The 25,243-nt window shown below is 41.9% G+C and overlaps 1 protein-coding gene across 1 annotated transcript in view; it reads left to right on the top strand.

Moving 5' to 3' along the window:
• The window catches only part of LOC117451913 (vascular endothelial growth factor C-like), a 50,962-nt gene that overhangs the window by 8,109 nt on the left and 17,610 nt on the right, over window positions 1-25,243 (top strand). Inside the window, exon 2 of the mRNA XM_071203056.1 lies at window positions 21,168-21,387. Within this exon, the coding sequence (XP_071059157.1) occupies window positions 21,168-21,387 (220 nt within the window). The remainder of the gene's footprint in view (window positions 1-21,167; window positions 21,388-25,243) is intronic.

The raw sequence follows: 25,243 nt of genomic DNA, 5'->3' as shown, positions 1-25,243 counted from the left end.
TGTCCCTGAGCAAGGCACCGTTCCCTACACGGCTCCCCGGGCGCCGTACATAATGGCAGCCCACTGCTCCTAACACTAGGATGGGTCAAATGCAGAGAAACCGTTTCGTTACATGGTACTGTGTAATGACAATAAGTTGAATCTATCTATCTACTGAGACTTCTATAGACGTAGCCGGCCCCGGGGCGGGCCTACCTGAATGCGCGTGCATCTCACCGTATAAAAGGAGGCCTCGCCTCCTGACTATCATCCTAAACCTCTCTTCAGCGAGCGATATAGGACAGACAGTGCCCTGAGTAGAGGGCTCCGCCTCTGCTAATTATACAAGGGTTATAATACGTAACCCAACGTTTCATCCCACAGGCCATAAGACTGTTAAACACCTGCACTTTGAAACAACATCCATAACATTCATCTGGCTGCAATTTAGAAATTATTTATCTAATATGTCATATTCCAATCACTTGTATATAGACTCTTATTGCACTATTGCACTATTGCACTATTTCACTTTTTTACTATTTTTCTTTTTGTATTTACTATTTACTTGCACTATTTCTTTCAGTTGTATTGTGTTGCACTGTTGGAGGAGCCTGTGACCTACGATTTTCATCATCATAACTACACTGTATCTATGTTCGTATGATCAATAAAAGCCTTGAACCTTGAACCTTGAACCTTGATTTCGGTGTTGAGGAAATGATTTTGGGGTTCTGATAAGTACTGAAGGCACTGTATGTAACACATCAACCTGAACACTGAATCAACAAAGAATCAGTCCATGTCCCAGCCTCGACCCTCCTTGAATCGTTTAACTTTCTGCCTCTGGCTTGTTATTAAAGAAAAGTCCCCAGTGAACCTCTCTGATGAAGCTCGTTCAGTGCTATTTGTCTTCCAACTTGTCTTCTACTTTTCCTCCATGTTTTCGTTGGCTTTCCATGTCTCATTTTTCTCTTTGACCTGTGGGATCTGCTCCAGGACAGTTTTTGCTTCATTGCTTATGGTTTTACCAAGAGCAAGCTATATCAACCTACCAATCTTGCATCAAATAGTCTTTTGAAACAACAGTAGTTGTTAATAATTGTACTTTAGGCAATATTCTGCTTGAAGTTCCAGACAGAGTACTGGCTCTGTATTAGAGCATCTTAAACTCTTCACTGCAGGAGTTTGACAATTTGTTTTCATTGTCCATTGTCGGGTAAATAGAGCAATCTTAAAGTTCATGGCTATTTTCAAGCAAGTCAAATCACACCAGGGACAGATTGTGCTAAGCATAACATTGAAAACTCAATGGTGTCTTGATTCAGAGTGGACAACATTAACCATGACCTTTTGTGGCAAACTCTTGTGTTTTGTACACTTTACCATTCACCCTAACCTCCTCTGTGCATTGTATTGCTCCGGTAGTGAAAGGTCACGTTTCAACTAGGGATGTCCCGATCACCTTTTTTTGCTCCCGATCCGATTCCGATCATTTGATTTTGACAATCTGCCGATACCGATTTTTCCCGATCCGATCTTTATGCAATGCATTAAGAGAACAAAAAGGTAACAGATAACAGATAACGGCTGGTCATCCAACGCGATGAATTCAGCTATCTTGGCTGTTATTGTGTTGGCCTTTTCACTGTTCTGGGGCAGTTTCTCTTTCCTTTTAAAAGTCTCTGAAAGTGTCGGTTGTTTCAGTGCCGTTACCTGAGTGGCCGCTGTGTACTCGCCGTGTTGTTGTTGGTGTTTGTTTCTCAGGTAGCGTATTAGATTGCTCGTGCTGAACTTAGCTCTGTTCTTTCCACCACGTGGAACCTCTGCCTTGCAAACATTGCATCTGGCTGTTACACTGCCTTCGCTTTCAATTTTATAATACTTCCAAACTCCTGACATTTTCTCTGTCCCGACTCCCGAGTCACCAGCTGAACGTAGCCTCTCGTTAGCTTACTGCTACTATTAGACACTGCGCCCACTCTGTTGCCAGATTTGAGAAAAATAAGCAACCAGGTCTATGAAAACAAGCCCAAAGAAAGCAACACATACATGATGTTGTGTAATTTTAAACCAAAACTAAGTCCTCAGGATGACTTTAAGACGTGAACATGGTCATTTTTGTTTTGTAACATTAAATAAAAAAAAAAAAAAATTATAAAAAAAAAAAAAAAAATCCCGTTCCCCGATTTTATTCTCCCGATCCCCGATTTTTTTAAAATCACGTGATCGGCTCCGATCCCCGATCACGTGATCGGATCGGAACATCTCTAGTTTCAACCTGAAGTGGAATCAAATGTTACCGGTCAATCATATCAAGACTTCATTTGTAGGAGACAGGTTTTATTATTTTGTGGCGTTTTTACCTGCATTAATTGATCTTTTGGCCATTTGTGGGCAGCTGCCCATGGCAAACACGGCATTGCCATATTATCACCATATAACACATGCTCGCAAACAGCAGCCCTCTGTACATGTCCAGCAGACATGGGCCAACATCAGTATTTATTTATAGTTGTGTTTCTGGCAACCTAATAATTGTGAGTCGAGTATTTCCACTATTTTAACACCGTTAAACCACCACCTCCATTACCTGGTGTAATATCTTATAGCTGCTAAATGTTCTGCTATGTTCACCAGTTGGGAGTAAATCAGTTATTTCCTTTGCGTGCTCTTCTGAGCAGGACAGAAAGAGCGTACAGTCAGTTATGAAAGCTTTGTTGAAAGAGTTGACTAACCAAATACTAACGTTGCAAACAATGAGCTAATAGATGCTAATATGCACAATATAACTGAGAGGAGCTGTAGAGTTAGCTAATTATTTTTTGATTAGTTGATACAAGCTACCATTTTAACATTACATATATCATTCATTGGTTATATGAAGACTAGTTGCCAGGGAAGCGTTAGCATGTGTTTCAACATTTTTCCAGTGTTGTTCTTCGCCGTTCCTTGTCTGCACTTTGGGCTTTAAAGCCTTTTGCATCTCAGATGACTACTGTATGTTACGTGGACAATCTTAGTTGGAGGTAATAACTAACAGGGTTTTTTCATGATTTGTTCTCTTAAGTACTAATTACTTTTACTTGATGGAACTCCACATTACAGCACATCAGTACATGATAGCCGTCTTTCTACAACTATGTAGCCATTGGTTTCCACTTCAGTCGTCTAATTAATGAGGTTTGTATTGCAGGTATATAATGGAAAAACAATGGCCCCTAAGAAGGTAGGAAAAACACATTCATTAATGTCAAACACAATAGCATGACTTCCAGTAAATATGTCAAAACATGCAACTTTAAAGGTCTTTTTGTAGAACTCTTTTAAAACTCATGTTTCTACATAAACAAATAGCTTTTCCTTCTCAGTGCACAGAAACACTGTGTTATGTTTCAAGGATGAACATGTACATTAGATGTTTTCCCTCCAGTACTACTTTGTATTGTACAAGCTGGAATGAAACAGTCCACTATAACTGTTTTCTCTGAAATGCAATGATTTGAAGTGATAATGGTTTCTAGCTGGGCACTGCAGCTTGCCAGAAAGTTACAACCCTCATTTAATCTGCACATGACCCCTGACTCTGCAGACAGATGGATGTGGTGAAACCCCCGTCAGAATGCCAGCATGTCTCTCTCACACTCGGTTTCTGTTGCTCCATACCTCTTACTTCATCATGATAAGGATGAGGAATAGAGCAATATCAATGCTTTTTCACTTTCTGTAGCCTTTATCCTGACCCAGTCACCACATCATTTCTCATCTCAGTTTCTATTTATACTGCTTCACCCCATCTCTCGCTCTCTTTTCCCTTATGCCTGTCTTTACAGTATCTCTCACCCATATTACACAACCCCCTGGAGTCTGCAGAAGAATGTGGTGTGTAATTATCAATTATTTCCAAGGAACTTTTGTAATTTCTCTTTGGACCGTCCAGCTCAGTCTCTCCGCTCCTCTTGAGTGTTGAGATATGTGACTACAAATATCACACTGTACAATGTTCCTTCAGATTCAAGTAGGTGGACATGGTGTGTAGAATAAGGCCTCTTTAAAGGGTCCTTTTGTACATACTTGTCACAGAAGAGATTAGAGGAGCTTGGGTTGATTTATTTTAGTCTGGAGGGAGTAACTCATATTTCTTATCTTGACATCTGTCAGGGTTAAACACTGATCAAACTAATCTAAGCTTATAAAACCCTTTTTCTTCATCCCTCCCCTCTCTTTCCCATGTCCATCTCTCTGAATATATCCTCCCCTGCCTGACCTCACTCCATCAATTCTCTAACCAATATGTTGTAATAAAAATATATCATTTTGTTTTATTTATACTTCTCTCGAACTATTATATAAAAAGTAGGAGTGTGTATTCCTTGTTGCACTATATATTCCCTTTCACATTCATGCAAATGTTTTTCTTAAAACATTTTGTAATACCCCCCGTGTGATTTAGTCCTTTGGGACTCTTTGTTTGCAACCGCTTTTAATGCCAAGCTTTTTGACTCTTGATGCTCTCGGTATGAGAGGCTTATTCAAAGTGTTTTGACATCTGAAGGTAACCTGTTGGTGGAGGACCCTCCAAAGACTGACCTGCAGACCTCACCACTTGACACACTGTGTTTGAGGCTGTGTGCCCTGAATGGAAGGGGGTTGGATGGGAGTGTGAATGTGAGTGAATTGAAGGTGAAAAGGGTCAACGAGGATAGAATGCATAATGAAGTGCGGCTGTCAGAGCCGAGAGGCCGAGAGGCCGAGAGGCAGCCTTTCTACCGAAAAACATGCAGGTTAACAATTTGTTTTGTGAAAACATTGCACAGGAAGTTATATATTTTAAGTTGTATTTACATTCCTTCACTCCTAGTAATAACATTTAAGAGTAATGCATAGGCATAGTTTTCATTTTAAATCTGCTCCTGTCTTGACCTACACATGGTGCATGCATTCTAAGGTTAAGGTAGTTCATTTATATAGCACATTTCATACACAATGAAACAATAACTAAAACAACTGAAAATAAAGCGATTCATAAAAGACAATGAACGTATAAGAAATGATCGTTTTAAAACGCTGCAAGTGGTGCAGAAGTTCTGAATAATACCAAATGTTGTTAAATGACCTCTGTAAAAGCTCATTGGTATGAGCTATTGGTGAATAGAAAGGTTTTTAAGGTTTAATAACTTAGGATCGATGCATAGACTTCAGATGTTCTGGAAGTTTATTCCAGATCTGTGGAGCATAAATGCTAAAAGCTGCTTCTGTGCGTTTGGTTCTGACCTGGGACAGTGAGTCCCCCCCCCCCCCGATGATCCCAGAGCTCTGGGTGGCTGTCAGAGAAAATAGGCTCTTAATAGAAGCATGGATGATATTAACAATGTTTCATTTATGTCTTGGCCTTTAATGAAGCATGTAGGCAAGCCAACCATCACTGCTTCCTCAAGAACACTGTTATGGCGCATTTCCACTGCAGGGCCTGGCACGGCTTAGTACGGTATAGTTAGGCCTTGGTAGGCCAGGCTCACTTTATACTGCATTTCCATTACAGTTTAGGAACTGGGGCAGTAACTATAGTAACGCAGTGTAGGCGGAGCCGTGATGTCATCTTCAATGTGAACCACAGAAAACCAACACAGCTGTCAGCTGTTAGCACTCAGAGCTCACAGCTCCTCATCTCTGTTCAGAAACTAGACAAAAGTTAAACAAGTACAAACCACAGACTGTCTGTGTCATTGAGAATACAGTCGCTGGTTTATTTATGTCTGTAGGCCGTTGTTGTGAGTGTGGACGGTCGGAGCATATATAACGTTAGCTCAGCCAAGCTCCATTCAGACAACACGCATTCTAAAAGGTTTTTCTCTGCCGTCTTGTCTGCAGACTTGTCAGAGCATTAATTCATGGTTTTTACTAACCAGTATCAGTATGTTGTTACGTCGGCATCATTTTGAAACGTGTATTACAATTAAATCACGGTCAAATATGTTCATCTTGTTGTAGTTTAGCATACTCAGCTTTAGCTTTATATGCACTTTAGCTTGTAGCTCTGGTGCTAAATCCTCCACTATCGTGTTGTCTCCCTTAAAAGTGAAATCTGACTCATCTGCTGCACGGAGCAGACACTTTTACACAATGTGTTCTGGACGTAATATGGTCTTTGTTTACATTAGCAAGCATCGCTAACACTCAGAGCTAACCTGTACTGGAGAGAGCAAGTGTAAAAAAGCAGGAAATAAAAAAAGGAACTCACCTTGTGGTAAACCCGCAAGAAAATAAGCGTTTGAGCTCCATACTGTTTCAGAAATAATCCTTGATGTGGTTTGGAACATGATATGGCATTTAATCATGGCAGCATTTAGCTGTATCTCGTAGAATTCTGAGCAGGCACAAGCTCCCCCCCCCCAGAATCAGCCATTCTCTAACAGGGCTGGAATAGAGGGGTATGAGGGATGTCTAAAATGCATGATCTGTTTGGTATTTTGAGCTAAACACATCATACACATGTTTTTATATATTATTATATATCTGAGACCCATAATATAGCATGATCGGAGATCTTTAAGACTTGGCGAAGCCTGAAAATGAATTACATTATCATGTTACATTTCAGCCAATATCAATACTAATTTATACTTGATAATATAAATCTGTATTTGTAATAGATAAAAGATGATTTCTTTCTCATAAAGTTGTCTGTATGGTGTGGGTATCTACTGTAAATCCATCCGTCTTAACGTGAACACTTGTAAGTGTGTCTATAAGTGGACGAGTCCCACTCAGGTCCTCTTAGTGCCAGGACTTACAATCAACCAGCAACTATCCTTAGATCAGCTCCATCACAACCCACACTGTAAATGTGGAACGGCCACCTGACCTGTCCCCAGCTTCAGAGTCTCACACAGTGGGCCACTTCAGACACAATCAGTTTTATGCATTTGAGCTGTACTCGGTCACAGCAGTTAGTTTTCTTGGTCTTACTTTGATTCGGTGGATAATCATGCTTAAAGAACGTATAATGTGTCCATTGACCCAGTTACCCCCTAGCTCTCAACCCACAGCCTCTCTCAATGCTCCTCTCATTGTAATCAGAGAGATCAACGCCAGCACTCGCTTTGTCTGCACTACGGGCATAGTGCTTTCTATTAAAGTACCGGAGCAAACCTATGACGCACTCATGCACCGTTGTGGTTCGAAAGGTTATTTTACCACTGTCAATTAACTCTTCATTAATTTAACAAAGCATGATATTCAGTTAAACGGTGTGCATTGAGCTACGCATGAATGTCCTAGTATCTCAAGACCACAAAGTCTCACTCCATGCATGTCAAAAACCCACACTTGCCAGAAATGTTCGGCTGGCTAGGGTGTCGAACCGGCTTACTAGGCAGTGGACGCTGCGATTGGGCAGCCTGACCTCAACTCACGTTTGAGTCCTCCATCCACATACACCTTGTTGTTTGTAGCCTGACACTCTCCATCAGTATCAGACTGTCTAATGCAGCCTTCAGAGGCTTCTGCCCTTCAGACAGATCGATGGGATCTGTGTGGACAGTGGAAACACAGATTTATATAAGTTGTAGATTTAGTCTAAATCATAGATACCATTTTGATAGGAGACACATTTTAAAGCAAGATTCGACCTTTGTAGACTGTACTTGGCCAAATGGTAGCATTGCAGATACGTGGATTTGAGCTCATATTTGCAGTGTCATCAGAAAATCAATGTCGTAATAGTGATTCAAATAATCCAATAATCCAATCCTGGTTTCCGATCACTGAATCACCATCCAGTTTTGTCATCCCTGTGTTTCTGGTTCGATACAGTTTAGTGATCAGAGACTTTGTCGGGCAGAAATAAGAACAGGGACGTCATGCTCCGACATGGAGACACAGCTACTTTCATGAAACATTGCAACATGCAAGAAACGGCCATCTGGAGCAGTTTGGTGGTTTAATGTGTTGCCCAAGAACACTTCCAAGTGTAGACCGCAGGTGCGAGGGATCAACACCACTGCCCATTGGGTTTTGATGTCTGCGATGATGTTTCGTCCTGATAGTAGTGCTCGAGTAAGGATATCTTAATTATCACCAACAACTGGGAACATATCCACCACCTTCCTTCACACGGAGCCGTTAGCTCTCTGCTGATGCCAGAGATGAGGCTCTCTGACCTCGTCAGACTGATGGCTGCTGGCCTGTGTGTGAGCCACTCACTGTTTACTGTTGTAAGACATTTAAAGTCTGAAGCAGTTCCGCGTTGTAAACATTTCATGATGCAGAGAAGGAAATCAGAGCATTCTGTGGTTACACATTGGCTGTGCCGGTGTAAACTGTTGTGTGTGTGTGTGTTTGTATGTGTGTCTCTGTGTCAGGGTACACACACGATCAAATACTTGTTTGTTAAACAAACACACAGCCATGATGAATTTGTAAATCAAACAGACAGAGAAAGGGAAGGAAAACACAAACTACTGACTCGCTGAGACCACCAGGCGAGTGGTTTGCTGAGCAGAGAAAAGCCGCAGACACTGACCTCACATGCTTTTAACTCACTGTTACTCTCAGCTCTGATTTCAGAGAAGATTTCAAATGTTCCGTTTCACTTGGACATGGAAACAAGAAGTTTTGAAGAGGTGGCCTAGGAGGTATATTAATGTGAGGTCACCAGTATGAAAGCCCGTACAGAACGTGGGGGGTGAAGAATGACAGCTGTGACGCTGGTCAGCATCCAGAAGAGGACATGCAGAGACTCAGGAAGTCAAGCTATAAACACAACATCAACAATAAATCACTGTCTGAAGTTAAAGTGAACAAAGAAGCAATGCACCTAAAGCGGATACTGAGCAATATTAGCATTCATCAGGAGTCGTGATTTTGGTCACATGATGCATATTACAAAACATTACATTTCATAAGTTGACTTTTTTCCAAAGCGACTTACAACAAGTTCAACAAACCGCTATCACACAACCTCCAAATAGTAATAGCATATGGAGTGATACCTTTCAAGTCTAAATGGGACAGTATTGCAGCTCGTTAAAGTTCTCTGCTTGCCAAGGCAGTTAGTTGGTAGTTAGTTGGTAGTTAGTTGGTAGTTAGTTAGTAGTTAGTTAGTGCTTGCAGCTGAATCAGCCAGCCTGCCTAAACGTGCTACATATAAGTCCAATACTCTGTTTGACATATTATTATGATGTCGTATACAGTAACAGTGAAGGCATGACCCTCCCTTCTCTGCCTCTGATTGGCTCACTCTGATATTCTTACATTCTTACACATGACTTGCAAGCCTAACCCTAAACTGCTCCACCAACCAAAGCAACGAGTACGCAGCCAATGGACCATCCTATGACGTACCTGTGTTTAGGAACATATGTAAGATTATAAATATAAATTCATCAGATTAACAGCCTGCTTTCATTAACGGTTGAACTGTTGACGTCCTGTACTCTGAACAGCTTAATGCGTACTGTGTAAAGCTAAGTAATAACAATGCAGTGATTTGTATCAGACAGCTTGCTTCATTTAGACCCCTTAAATACGCATTTGAGAGATCATTGTTAAATCGCATGTTTAATGTGTTTTACAACGCTTATGTGGTGCACATGTTTTAAAATGATGTGTTTTTACTAGGGCTGTCAAACGATTACAATTTTTAATCAGATTAATCACAGCTTAAAAATGTATTAATCATGATTAATCACCATTCGAACTATGTCCAAAATATGCCATTTCTTTATGTATATTGTTGTGGGAATGGGAATATAAATGAAAGAAGGTGGATATTAGGGCTGCACGATTTTGGGAAAAAAAAAATCGAATTGCGATTTTTCTGACAAATATTGCGATTGCGATTCGAATTGCGATATTTATTTTTAAGCGAGCCAATGGAAGTTTATTGTAAAATGCGGCCATAACTCCGGCTAGGAAGGTCGTATCAACATACTCCTGTCTCTAGCAGCCCGAGCTACGAGTGAAAGAACTACACTTACATGAAACTTCCGTTGGGTTGCTTTAAAGTCAAGCTTCAGTTAAAGATTCACCCTTTTAGATGTAGAACATGTGATGGAGCATCACTAACCTGACTCAGATGGTTTGTTTCACCAAACTATCTAGGAAAGCTCCATTGGAAGCCATTTGGAAAGGGCAGGCACTTTCAAAAGCACTTGGCAGGTGATTGGATCAATCTGTCTATCACCTTCTATCATGGGCCACTTCTGATTGATTAACAATGGCTGGTACATGTGGAGCACAGCACTTCTGATTGGTGTGGATGACTGACACACAAGAAAAAAAAAAAAAAGTTTAAAAAAATCGCAGGCTTTGCGATTTGATAATCGCATCATCTCGAATCGCGATTTCGATTTAAAATCGATTAATCGTTCAGCCCTAGCGGATATATCCATTTAACATACAGAATCTATGTTTATAACATCTTTCTGTGTGTCAACATGAAAGACAACCCACACACCTATCAATCATCAAACCGTGGGGTCTTAATTCATTACGTGTTGATTTCTATCAACGGGAGAGTACTTCAGGAAAGTCAACAGGGGGGGGCTAGTGGAGTACTTCGTGACAACAGAGTGTGAAGGTTGTGATCAGCTGTTTTAGCGCAGTTCTCCAGTGAAGGGGAGTCTCCCTCCGCAGCCGGTTGGGTAGTTTTGGCACAAGTCCGTTGTCCAGACCGACGTTAACAGCAGCCCTGTCTGTGCACACGGAGACCGACTCTGTCGTCCGGTGATCTAACCGCCTTCTGGAAAAGCTTCACAAGTACGTCGGTACGCAAATGCACTTTGTGACACAAGTGACGGTACACATTTCAGATTACGCACATAACCTGAGTACCAGTTATGTGCACCCCTGTACTACAGCAAAAGTATTCTCCGTCGGGACTTCCTGCAACATCTTCAAACATCGCAAAATAAACTGGTCAGACTACTGCTTGACCTTTCATCTAGAACCCACCTCACCTCTGCCCACTTTGACAACCTAGGATGGCTTATAGTAGACGACAGAGTACAGCTACTTGCAATGGGCCTGGTCTACAAGATCCACTACACCTCTATGGTACCCATGTACATGTCAAAGTTCTTCCCAAAGGTCAAGGAATACCATGATCATAACACCAGAGGGAGCTCCACAAATCATGTGAAACCCAGATTTGGCACAAAAAAGGGGGAATACACGTTTCGAAATTATGCCACATCAAGGTGGAATGCTCTTCCCACAACTGTAAAGGAATGTAAAACTTTACTTACCTTCAAAACCTCTCTTAAAGAGCGCCTTCGGGGGAGATCATTGCAAAACTGACCCCGGTAATGGTACAAATCTCAACCGGTCGTCCAATGGACAGCTCCCCCCCCCCCCTCTATGTATATACTCGCATTTCTAGACTATGTTACTAACTGTATATCTGTAGACTTGGTATGTCTTAAATGTCCGGTTAGGATGTATTAGAACGAAATCTAAAATGAAAATTGTAAATAAGCAATCTGTATGTAAAAAAACACCTGTATGTAAATTGTAAATAAGCCATCTGTATGTCAAATATGTCTTATATGTCTTAAATGATATGATGAATTGGAAATGGGGGACCCTGATGTAAACAAGACGAAAGTCTTTCTCTGGTCTGCATCCCCTTAACAATTGTATTTTTTGAGCTGGTTATCATACAGGAAGGAATCCAGAACATACAAGTATCCGTTAAAACAATAATCTATTTTAATGGTAATACAACAATGCAATACAATCAATACATTACCATACAAAGCCATATCATATCATATGCGTAATGTCAGGAGTATGCTTACTCCTGGCCCGTGTTCACGGGCTGCCACGACCTTCCGGTCCGGGCGGCGCGAGAAGAGAGAGGCAGAACAAAAAGCTGAATAGGCTTTCATACCAACAGAAACAGGAAGGGGTGGAGTTTACTCAGCCTCCACACACACACACACACACACCCCCCACATTCCAGAGACCTCAGATGTGTCTTAAAGGATATTTAAGATAACAAATATTTCATCTCTCATATCTCCAACTTCTGGTTACACAGAATACAAAGTAATTAAACCCACACATATACTATTCAAGATATGTAGACTTCCCTGAAACATGACATGCTAGAGATCTTAAGCAGAATATACTCTTCCCCCCACCTAGCACCCTGTCCTGCATGCCTACACCTCCCCCACAGGGCAATAAAACCCTGTTACTCTAAACAGCCCTTGTTTAGAGCCATTTTAGTCCTCACCTTTATGTAAGGATAAAACAGAGAAATCAATATAAAACACAAACACAAGTATTGTTTGAACAGTATTCACTTAACTGCTACTATTGATAATTACCAGAGAAACTCAAGGGACCTCTTTTAATATCTGTAAATTGCAACAAGACTTTCTGCCATTTCAAATGTAACACACTTCTTAAATATCAGATGCTGCAATCCCCCTTTTGCACTCTTTTAAAAGAGTGCAACTTACACAAGGCACTTGAAACATATCTACTGTATCTGTCCCCCAATATCGTATAAATCCATCAGAAACTGAGATCCAAAGTACTTGAAATCGTGAAGGAACAGAACATCACTTCCCATGGCAGTGAAGGAACCATGGGGAGGCAGCTGAGTGCTAAGAAGCAGTCTCCTGGTGGTGAATCATCAGCCCGCCTGCCCGCCCCCCCCAGAAGGAATAGCCCACAACGACAGCTGATAGGGAGGCGGAGATGCGGCTTTCCCTTCACGGGTGGAAACTGATCAGAGAGAAGTAGAACTCCTCTGCTGCCTCGACAAGTCCCCCAGCCCACTGCCAGCCGCTTCCAAGTCGTCTGCTGCATGGATGTCCTCAAGGTCCTTCTCCTCCAGTCCGCTGATGACAGCATCCGTGTTGACCTCCATGACGAGACCCAGATCCGTCTTGATGTCGTCCCCTGGTCCTAGCAGGTGGTTTCCCCGCCGCACACTGGCTCCCGTGGTACGAGCTGTCCCCCTTTTCTCCTATGCGGACGGCCTGAGAGATCCGCTGGGTCACTCGGTCGGGGCCGGAGAGCCTGGGATTGATCCACTTTGTCCTGATGACCTTCAGCCTCCTGCGTCTCGGGTCCCCCTTTTGGCGTCAACAACCTGTGTGGAGAAATCTGATACAAATCCCTCAAGCCTACACTCCGGGCTCTGGGGCCCTCAGCTGTTTGACCCACCACTGCGTGGCCACTTGGAGCCTGTTGGTGGGGTGTCTTAAAACAACAGACGTCTGTGAACAGGTTTTCCAAATTAATTGTGCAGCTTCAGAATCTTAATACTTGGACTGTGCCAACTAAATAAGAACCCCAACATCTTTAGGTAAACTAAATAATATATTTCAATAGCTCTGAATTTCTGACAAGCATCCGTGTTTATTTTTAAATGAAATCCTTGAGATCCCATTAAAAATCTAAATATGATTTGAACTGCTAATGTTTCTGGTAAAGAAACACACTAATGTTATGGATTCAAAAACAACCAAAATCACGATACTAACAAAGTGAATGGCTTCCTGGTGATACTGCTTTTACCCGTCAGTGCTTAGATATTATCCCGCTGAAAAAATGAATACAGAATTCCAACAAACTGTCATCAAATGTCTTTCTATTATAAAGGTAGATGAAATGTATATCCCCATAATGACCTAAACAATAAAGTCTATGGCTCTTACTTCTTTACCAGGCTAGTTACATGATGTTGTCTAAATTACATTGTGTATCATTACATTACTATGTTTTAGCTTTAACTGTAAATATGTTCTTTCTACATTTCAAACCTCAGTTACTTTAATACCTGTTGAAACATTAGTTGAAACATTACTCACAGGTCAGCTTCTTCAGTATTCCATTTTGGACTTACATCTCTCACAGTAGCCCCTTGGCCACTGATTCTTTATCTGTGTTACCTGCTATAACTCAATCAATATTAGAGACATGTCAACATTCATCAAACAGTATCTTATCCCCAGATATGGAGCAGGTCATTCTAAAAACTGTCAATCAATGGTCAGATTGAACAATCGAGTTGGGGCAGCCGGTTCCTTTCAGTCCCTAAATGAAAAATGTACATTGTGAAGTTTACAGTTGGCAGACTTTATTTTGCTTACTTTAACATCATTTTTCATGGTGGGGCTAAGCCATTTCTTGGTATGGGTGTAGGCCTACCCCATCCATACCCTGGCGCTGCCACTGGTGGCACATATGGGGCGGGCCATTCTGCACATGCGTTAAATGCGTTAAATATTTTAACGCAATTAATTAAAAAAATTAATTACCGCCGTTTAACGCAATAATTTTTGACAGCACTAGTTTTTACCAACATAAATTCTTTATTTTTGGATAACTTTATTTTTCCACTCATTTTGGTAATTCAGAAATGCTAAAAATGCAGAAATGCTGTTCACATGGGAATGAGTTAAACTCCAAATAGAGTTAATACTTAATAAGGTTATATATAACCAACTCTGCAGAAAGAGTTCAATTAACATTCTGTGTTGAGGTGTTGAATTCCTCTCTGGCAGTTTTTCATTTCTGCTGCTGATTTTTTCTTTGTACTAGCCAATCAGAAGCAGAGTAGGGCGGGTCATATCCTTGCTGTCATTCTACATTATAAATTATTCAGCCACTACTAAACTACACCACCCCCCCCCCCCCCCAGAGAAAGAAGGGACATTAAAATGTAATGGAAGTAGTAACATGCAAAACACAATATCCAGCCTGCATATTTTTGGGCAGAAACCATCTCTAATTGGTGGTTAGGGGGTTTGTGTGCACTGTTGTGTGGACTTTGATGTGCATGTAGAACACGTTCTTAACAAGTCCGGCCGGTCTGATCGGATTTGAGCAGTTTTCTACAGAAACGCTGACCCAAATAACACAACGCGTGGGGATGCCCTTCTGTAGTGCTCAGCAACATTCACCCAAACAGGAAGCAAATCGGTCAGAGGGTTGGCGGGGTTCTGGTTCTGCAAAACTCAGACACACACACACACACACACACACACACACACACACACACACAACACACACACCACAACACACACACACACACACACACACAACACACCACACACACACACACACACACACACACACACACACACACACACACACACACACACGCACACACACACACACACACACACACACACACACAGGGACGTCTGACAGTATAGTGTGTTGCATATAGACATGACACACTCTCTGTTAAAGTGTGTTTGAAAGTTTACACCATGTGTTAATATGCATGTCGGATGTTCTTTCTTTGATGTGATGTGTGTGTGAGAGTTTTCCACGTCTACTTTGTCTGAGTGTTTTACCATCTGTGTTCAGAGTTCACCTCCAGCTTTGTGGCTCTCCTGATCCGAAACTCCTGATAGTAATTCCGACACAACGCTGGTGTTGTTTGCAGACTAATCACCTCACAGATGTCCTGCTGGGCGTCACAGTGTAATTCCACTATGAGGTATTAAGTGATATGTTTAATAAGCTCTTACCTTGGGACACATATTCACCATCGACTGCCAATTATTGATGGATGTAAAAATATTATCCTGATGAACTTTGTTCTTGTCTTTTTCTTGGCATCGCCCTGTTAATGAAATAAGGACTGTCATGTGGATAAGTATAGCATCTAGCTGGAATGTTAATTAAATGCAATCCAAGACAGTCTGAACAGTCCGTGACAGAAAGAGAAACATAAAACTAACACAAAACGGCAGTTGTAGACATGACCTTTGAACAATTGCTTCATGCCGCAGATTTTGAGTGTGTTTTTTTTTTACTATGATTCTTGGCTGGATGAATATAAGGTGTATACGTTGAAAAATGGTGCTCCTTGGTCAAACCAGATAAGCTCAAAGCACAACATCATTATTTCAATGTGTGAGTTCATTTACTGAAATGAGCTAAACACAGCTGCCTCTGAGAGGAGCTGTCCACCATGATTTTGGAAATTGCAGTTTTTATGTTATTATGTTATTTATTCAGATTGGTTGAAGTCTTTCATGTCTTTGACGGATTGTCCAATCTTGGTTTATTTTCGTTTTCCCCCTCTGTCTGAGCTTAAGGTATCCTTCCAAACACACACACACACACACACACACACACACACACGAACGCACGCACGCACGCACGCACGCACGCACGCACGCACAGCACGCACGCACACACACACACACACACACACACACACACACAACACACACACACACACACACACACACACACACCACACACACACACTTTGTACACATAGAACCTGTGCTGATGGTGATATGCACCATTGCACCTACACAGTAAAACGATTCATTGAAAGCACATTAGTTATAATTTTTATTAGCAGTTCTTATAGGCTGATATTCATGCCACGCAAAGTGTGTGTGTGTGTGTGTGTGTGTGAGGCAGTTGGAGGAGGGTGCTTGTGCTGGAGTGGGAGTTAACATAATACACACACCTTTACATTCTTACAAATAGATTTCGATACATGAATAGTTTTGTATAAAAAAGAGGGAATCGGAGTGGGCTGTAAATGTTTATTTAATAAACAGCAAACCAAATAAAAATGATTTGACTGGACTGATCTCAGCAGTTTGATGTTCCACAGCTTCAGTCTGAATGTGGTCACTGCAGTTGTAAAGTATTTATAAAACTGATCTGATGTCAGTCCACTGAGTGTGGTGTCGAGGCAGGAAGCTGGGGTTCCTCTGTCAGGTGGCAGCAGTCCTATTCACAGCTGCTGGGTTCACAAAGCTTTGTTTCGGCTTCTTTGACCTGATGACACGCCTTTTCCCACGTGAAGGGACAGCGTGAGTGTGTGTGTGAACACTATCCCGCACACACAGAGTGATACACACAACATGAGGGGAAATGGACACAGGACAGACACACACACACACACACACACACACACACACACACACACACACACACACACCACACACACACACACACCACACACACAACACACACACACACACACACACCACACACACACACACACACACACACACACACACACACACACACAGAGGCAAAGGAAACCAAGACAGGACATATTCATGCGCAGCCAGAAGCACATGCACACATCATGCATGTCTAGAAACACACCAATAAACACATTGTTTCTTGTTGGAAATGTTGTGTGTGTTTGTTTGTGGCTGTATACGACTACAATGGGCCGTTTCAAACTGTGTGTGTGTGTTTGCATCTGGTGTGTGTGTATGTGTGAGAGAGACGGCCTTGCTTGCAGCACATGGTCATATTGTTTCTGTCTGACTTATTGTGTGTGGATGTTACATTTATCATGAATAGCACAATGGCATGTATCGTATGTATTGAAGCACAGGAAGTGAGATAACTGGTCACAGAAGAATAATTAGTTGTATTGTGAGTCTGAACATTGGACAGTAGTGCAGCTCGTACGATGACCTGGTTTCCAACTGATCTGTGTACATGCAGCTCTTACAGATGGTTTATTGAAGGGTTCCAACGAGCAGGTGGATGTAATGGTATCGCTTGATTTCAGATCTTCCTAACATGACATGATCCTCCGGTTAGGCAGGGTGGGGCAGTGATGACGTAGTTCTGTGAGCCAACCCGGACGTTAGCGCAGCAAAGGCTCGCTCCACAAAAAGGAATGGGATCTCTCCATTGGATGTCAGTACAGTATGTTGCAGGAAAGAAGATCTGTGGCAAACACGTTCATAATATTGAACACATTTGCTTCAGCAGGATAATCCCCACATATTAACCCCACACGCTGGTCAGGTCAGAAGTACAGGTTTGCTTGTTCTGAGGTCTGCTCTAAGAAGATGGGATTCAAATAAATGGGGCGATGCCCTTCGGATTCTGAATGCACTTTACAAATTAAATGAACATCATGTATAGAATAAACAATAATAAATAAACTAACACGCTTAGTAGTGCCTGATATTTGCGGAAAAGGAAATGTTTCTTGCTTGGGAAAAAAAATGATCTCAATCATAACAACAGATATCTTGGATCAAAATGGTGAACAATCTAATTTATTAAGTATTGTTTAAAATCATTATTTACTAATTTAAGGAAAATCAATTCATTAAACTTTATATCATAGGGTATCATTTACATACACTTTTATAGCCTCCAGAATTTGATTCAGTTGGATGCCTGCCTTACAGAATAGAGTGACATTATTTAAAAGAAGGCATGTGTAACCAGTTATGGAAGAAGTACTCAAATAATTAACTAAAAGTATAAACACATGCCTAAAATACAGCATATTAATGCATGTTTTACTTTATGCATAATGGCCTATTAAAAAATAAGAATATGAAGTTAATAAGACCAGAAATAGTATCAGCTGATACTATTTCTAGTATACTAGTATACTCATTATGCACTATTGATCTTTTCAATGTTTTTTTTTTAACACAAGTTGGAGCAGAGTTTTGTGTCAATGTGGACAATATTTAAATACTTTAAATAACAATAACAATACTGTGTAGATCAGCAGTGCATTACACCAAATTAACATATTATGTGTTTTAATATGTTCAAATTAATTAACTATAAGTGTTACTTGTAATGGAGCTGAGTGCAAAGTCCAATATTTGCCTCTGAATAAGTGCAGTAGAAGTAATTTATATAGCAACAAATGGAAACTATCAAGTAAAGTACATATATGTCAAAGAAGTACTGAAGTACAATACTTGAGTAAATGTACTGAGTTGCTCTCCACTACTGTGTGTAACAGACTATGTTCTGGAGACTGAGGCTTCTCTTGCTTCTGCCTGTATTGATGTATTATATACATATACATCGTTTTGCTTAGTTTTGCCTGTATGGTTGTGACTGAAGCTAGAGGGCGCCCACATGATGAGATGCATTTTTAGTCGGACCTGAGGCTAATTGGACAGGAAAGTGATTTAATGAACATATTCATATTACTAACGCTGGGTTGGTTTGATACCCATAAGGGCAACATGTCTAAACCTATAAGATCAATGCAACGATGATTTCTCTCTTAACCTCTCAACGCTCGCTCACTCTAACCCAGTGGTTCTCAAACTTTTTTTGTCAGACCCCCCCTTTGGAGAAAAAAAAAGTCGGGCCCCCCAACACAAATAGTCAGGCTCAGTGGCGGCGCCAGAGATTTATTTTGGGGGTGCTGTGGGGTAGCTTGACGTTTCATAGAGAGTGCTCAAACATTTAGGGTTTCCCATTAATGTCCCGGCGCTACAGTGGAATGTTCTACTGCAACACTCCCCACGCATATACACAATGTACCTGCGACTGTTACAATGAAGGCTCGATAATCAGCTCACGGCATAAGCAGGGGTAAAGTGCTATTATTATAGGTAGTGTGTGGACCTCACATAGGGGGGTCCGGGGGCAAGCTCCCCCGGGAAGATTTTTAAATATTGAAGTTGAAAGCATCAATCTGGTGCACTTTGAGAGCAACATGAAGAGATCTATGGATACATCTCTCAACACCCATAAGAAACAGAACTGGAAACAGATTTACTTTTTTTTTATGGATATTTTACAAATCACTCCCTTTGAAACTTTATTATTTTTCATACCTGTTTTTAATTTATTCTCTTATTTTTTTATAACTATAATGATCATGTAAACGTGTGCCTCGGAAATAATTGTTTACATTAATGGTGACCAAAACGTTTGAGACCCACTGAGATAACACTGAGAGAGTCCTTTAGCTCGCTGAGCCTCTCAGTCTGACAGGAGAGGACTCTCCTCCACCTTGTTGTTGAAAAAACTCCTTATATCCGTTAGCGTAGCTCGCTAGCACCAGAAGCTAACAACAACGATCGCCGATACCGGTGCACTCTCTCTCTCGCTCGTGCACGCACACAAAATGGCTTGTTCCACACACACACAGAGCCGAGCTTTAATGAAACACAGAGACCCAGACGCAATAGTACTGCACTGTATCATATTATTTTCGAATCAATAATTTTTCAAAATATGATTTATTTTTTTCTTTTTTTAAATAACCATTTTTCCTCCTAGTCTCTCACGCCCCCCCCCCCCCCCCCTGTCATGCCTCTGCGCCCCCCCACTTTTGAGAACTACTGCTTTAACCTGACTTTTGAGGCTCGTGTCACCTCTCCAGCGACCGCACCAGTGCTAAACCACATGACCTCTGCTTAAAGATTGTAGGTCAATCCTGTGAGAGACTCTCAGAAGAAAAACAACCATAATAGCATATTAACATTGTCTCTGACCCCAACCATGTCCATGTCCTAACAATATGAATTGTTACCATGCCATTTGGCAATGCAGTGGTCCACCATGTATTGTTACAATTAAATATTTCCGATTCTAAAATGAGCCAGGGTCTCTGGCTCGGAGATGACGTTCCCAGAGCAGATGGCCATGTATTCCCTTCTAAAGGGGTTAAATATAATTATTATATAGCTGAAATATATTAAAAAAAGGCCTCTAAAATGTGTTTTAGTGAATTCACTCCATTGCTGCTGCTGACTCACACTAACCTCTCTATAGAAGTGACAGCTATTCACAAAATGCCAGGAATATAAATGGGGCGCTATCTCCATCCTTGTCCTCTCTTACCCTCAGCCACATGATGGACACTTTGCATTACATTAATGCACACTATACACATTGTACACCAAGCTACCTCTTTAATATCTGCATTACTTTCCACTTTTCATACCAGCACTGCACATATTTTATTTTATTCTATTTTGTCATATTATACTCTACATAGTTTTTGGGTATATCTATATTTCATGTAAGCAAATTGCTCCATATATTAATGTTAAAATAGTTTTTCATAATAGTTTTAGGCAATAAACCTGATTCTGATTCTGATTGTCATATGCTCATCATGACCCCTGGCTTTCACTGCAGATCAACTTATTCATGATGCTTCCCTGGCCTCCATGTTTCCTGTTGTACGTCAGCGTGCTTCGTGTGATGTCTTTGGGTCGTTTCAGTACTGTGACCAGTTTTCACTAGAATTGGTATTGGCCATGATAAAAAAAACAATGTAAACAGTCATTCCAACAATGGGATCTGAACAATGACCATAATAAGTCTGGCAGTGGATGTAGTTTGAGCGATGTGTTCAGGAACAACTGAGTGTTTCTCAGTCATTGGTTGAGTATTGAAGCTGTGTAACAGTACCACAGTGTCTCAGTGTGTGTTGTCTCTTCCAGGACTCGTCCTTGAAGCCAGACATGGAGCAGCAGCTGCGCTCAGCCTCCAGCGTGGACGAGCTGATGAGTCTCATCTATCCTTCGTACTGGACCGCTCTGAAGTGCAGATCCAAACTCTCTGCGGCCTCCAGGGTCTCCCCCCGGGCTCAGAGCCCACTGAGGCCCCCAGCTGAGGAGCCAACCTTCGCTGCTGCCTACCTCAACCTGGATGTCCTGAAAAGTATGTTTTAACTTTATTTAACACTATTTCTTTCTGATTTGAAAATGATAATAATTGGGGAATCACAGCAGCACTCTAAATGTTCACCTCAAATAAAACCTCCTTTAGAGGGCCCTTCATGAAATCATCTAATGAAGAGTGGCCTTTGAGAGATTCAAGTTTGAAATAATGTCACCAAATGTTTGTTTTTCATTAGTTTGCGATATTAGGCAGGCTGTAATGAAATTGTTTTTTACGTCATGTCTTTAACTGAGTTAACACCACAATTACGTTTATAAATTATATGAAACACTGCCAAACAACACCACATTTAAACACAAGAAAAACCTGTATTTATTTCCCATTAGGCATCATTTTTATCATCTAGCTTAGTACATTACATTTTTATCCAAAGCGACTTACAATAAGTGCGTTCGACCAACAAGATACAAACTTGAAGAAAACAGAATCATAAAGTACATCAGGTTTCATAGAGCTAAACATTTCAAGTGCTACTCAACTGGCTTTAGATAAGCCAGTCCTTTGTTAGTATATAAGTGCTTTGTTAATAGTTCTATCGCTCGAGGTGGAGTCGAAAGAGATGAGTTTTCAGTCTGCGCCGGAAGGTGTGTAAGCTATCTGCGGTCCTGATGTCAATGGGGAGCTCATTCCACCATCTTGGAGCCAGGATAGCAAACCTACGTGTTTTTGATGACAGAGGAGAGGGGATGCTGCTTTGGCAGTGTGCAGTTCCTCAGAGACAGCAAGGAGGGCAGTTTCTGTGGAGTGACCTGCCTTGAAACCAGACTGGTGTGGATCCAGAAGGTTGTTCTGATGGAGATAACAGGAGAGTTGTTTAAAGACAGCGCGTTCAAGTGTTTTTGACAGGAACGGGAGGAGAGAGACAGGCCTGTAGTTTATAACATCAGACGGGTTGAGAGTGGGTTTCTTCAGGAGAGGGTTTACTCTTGCCTCCTTGAGACTGTTTGGAAAGTGACCAGAAGTTAGAGAAGTGTTGATGAAATGGGTGAGAAACGGTAGAATATCAGGAGCGATAGTCTGAAGGAGGTTTGAAGAGATAGGGTCCAGAGGACAGGTGGTAGGACGGGCAGAGGTAATGAGGGTAAGAACCTCACTTGGAGAGAGAGGGGAAAAGGAGGTTAGTGTGTGGGTGAAGGGAGGGTCTGGTGACCCAGTGGTGAGTAATGGTGAGTCAGAAAAAGAAGAGCGAATACCATCAACCTTTTTTTCAAAGTGGTTAACAAAGTCGCTTGACGGAAGGGAGGAGGGGGAAGGGGCTTTGGGGGGTTCTAAGAGGGTGGAGAAGATAGAAAATAGTTTTTTAGGATTGGAATAGGAAGATTGGATCTTATCTTGAAAGAAAGTGCTTTTTGCCTGAGAGATCGAAGCAGAGAAAGAGGAGAGGAGAGCCTGATGGGTTAGGAGGTCGTCATGGTGTTTGGATTTCCACCGTTTCCGCTCTGCTGCCCGAAGGACGGTTCTATTAGCACGCAGTGCGTCATTTAGCCAGGGAGCAGGAGGGGACTGGCGAGCCTGCCGAGATGTGAGGACAGAGAGAGTCCAGAGAGGATGAGAAAGTAGAGAGGAGAGTTTCTGCAGCAGAGTTTGGAGGCAGGAGTTGGAACGAGTCAGAGGAAGGGAGGGCTGAGAGCACCGATGAGGCAAAGGTAGAGGGGGAGAGGGAACGGAGGTTACGACGGACAAGTGCAGGATGAGAAGAGATTAGTTTGTTATGTTTGGAACAGAATGAAATGAAGAAGTGATCGGAGGTGTGGAGCGGGTTTACAGAGAGGTTAGAAGTAGTGCAGTTCCTTGAGAATATGAGATCGAGGACATTGCCAGCTTTATGAGTTGGTGGGGACGGAGACAGTGAGAAAGCAAAGGCGGTTAACAGAGATGTTAGTTCGTCTATCTTCCCTGTCTGGAGGTTGAAGTCTCCGAGAAGTACAGCGGGAGGGCCAGTTTCAGGGATGTGTGAGAGGAGATGATCTAATTCCTCCAAGAAGTCCCCAAGGCGCCTGGTGGACGGTAGAGAACAACAATGGTCAGTTGTATAGGATGGGTCACAGTGACGGCATGGAATTCAAAGGTGGAAGGAGTGAAGTTAGGTAGCTTGAAGAGGGAACAGCTCCATGTGGGAGAGAGCAGGAGACCAGTGCCACCTCCTCTGCCAGTGGGTCTGGGTGTATGGGAGAAGGAGTATGCTGTGGAGAGAGCTGCTGGGGTGGATGTGTTGGATGGAGTAATCCAGGTCTCAGTGAGAGCAAGTAAATCCAGAGACTGCAGGGAGGCGTAGCCAGAGATGAAGTCAGCCTTAGGAACAGCTGACTGGCAGTTCCACAGGCCGCCTGAAACTAGATGTTGGATGTCAGTGGAGCATGTGGTATAGACGAGAGCAGGCCGGTTATATCGATTACGAGATACATGGGGCCAGTGATAATTGCGAGAAGACACATAAACAGGAATGGAGAAAATACACATGATTATAGCATGAGGGGCTAAACAACCAAATAAAATAAAACACCAGCGATACTTATCTCAATCAAAGCAGGATTTGCCTCCTCTTTGCCACCCTCGTGCCTCGACTCAGGATCCCGGCGTAGATAGACACCAAAAAGAGATTTGGGGGAAGCTGGGTTAATCGGAACATGAGAGTACACAGGTACAAACAGATAGAAGGATGAAGTAAGGTGCCCCCCCCCAACAGTCCGAGCCTATAGCAGCTAAACTAACGTGTCTACATACTGTACATGCACTCCCTTAGGATAGGTTGAGGGAAAAGGGTAGCAAGTAAGAAGTAAGAAACAGAGGTGGAGAGGCACACGCAGGGAGAAAGGTCCCCACTGGAACCTTAATTGGAATTGGTGAGCGGTGAGGAGTAGGTCTGTGGCTACGTTCCACACTCCCCGGCCGGGCTAGGCCTTCTCTGCAACCTGTTACCCTCTAATAGAACCTCGAGAGGTCAGAGAGGGGAAAGGTTTTGGATAAAGTTTTAAATATAAGATCTATGTTTTTAGGATTTAAGTGAAAGAGTAAGAACTCAAATGTATAGGTGAAGAGGCACAACATATCTACGTCAATGCACTCTTATTCGATTATTTTATTTTATCACTATAAGCTTTATCAAAAAGGAAGGTCTTAAGCGTACTCTTAAAAACGGATAGGGTGTCTGCCGCCCGAACACAAACTGGAAGCTGATTCCACAAATGTGGAGCTTGATAAGAAAAGGCTCTGGCTCCCATTGTACTTTTAGAGACTCTAGGAACAACCAACAACCCTGTATTCTTGGAACGCAATGCCCTAGTAGGACAGTAGGGTATAATGGGTTCTTTAAGGTAAGATGGTGCCTGCCCATTAAGGGCTTTGTAGGCGAGAAGAATCATTTTAAATTATATCCTGTGTTCTACAGGGAGCCAGTGTAAGGCAGCCAGAACAGGAGTAATGTGGTCCCTTTTCCTAACTCTGGTTAGTACACGAGCTGCAGCATTTTGAATCAGCTGAAGCGACTTGACTGACTTCTTGGTACACCCTGATAATAAGGAGTTATAATAATCCAGCCTTGAAGTAACAAATGCATGGACTAATTTCTCTGCATCGTTTTGAGGCAAGATATGCCTAATTTTGGCAATGTTGCGTAGATGGAAGTAGGCGGTCCTTGAAATTGATTTTATGTGGGCGTTAAAAGATAAATCCTGATCAAATATAACACCAAGATTCCTTACAGTCTCACTGGAGGCCAAATTAATGCCATCCATAATTGGTATATCTTTAGATAGTTTGTTTCGTAGATTCTTTGGGCCGAGTACAATAACTTCATTTTTAGCCGTGTTTAACATAAGAAAGTTTATGATCATCC

This window comes from Pseudochaenichthys georgianus, chromosome 1 (assembly GCF_902827115.2).
Source record: "Pseudochaenichthys georgianus chromosome 1, fPseGeo1.2, whole genome shotgun sequence".
In the NCBI taxonomy this organism is placed as follows: domain Eukaryota; kingdom Metazoa; phylum Chordata; class Actinopteri; order Perciformes; family Channichthyidae; genus Pseudochaenichthys; species Pseudochaenichthys georgianus.
Note: the sequence above shows the minus strand (reverse complement) of the source record. Positions and strands in the feature narration are given on the sequence as shown.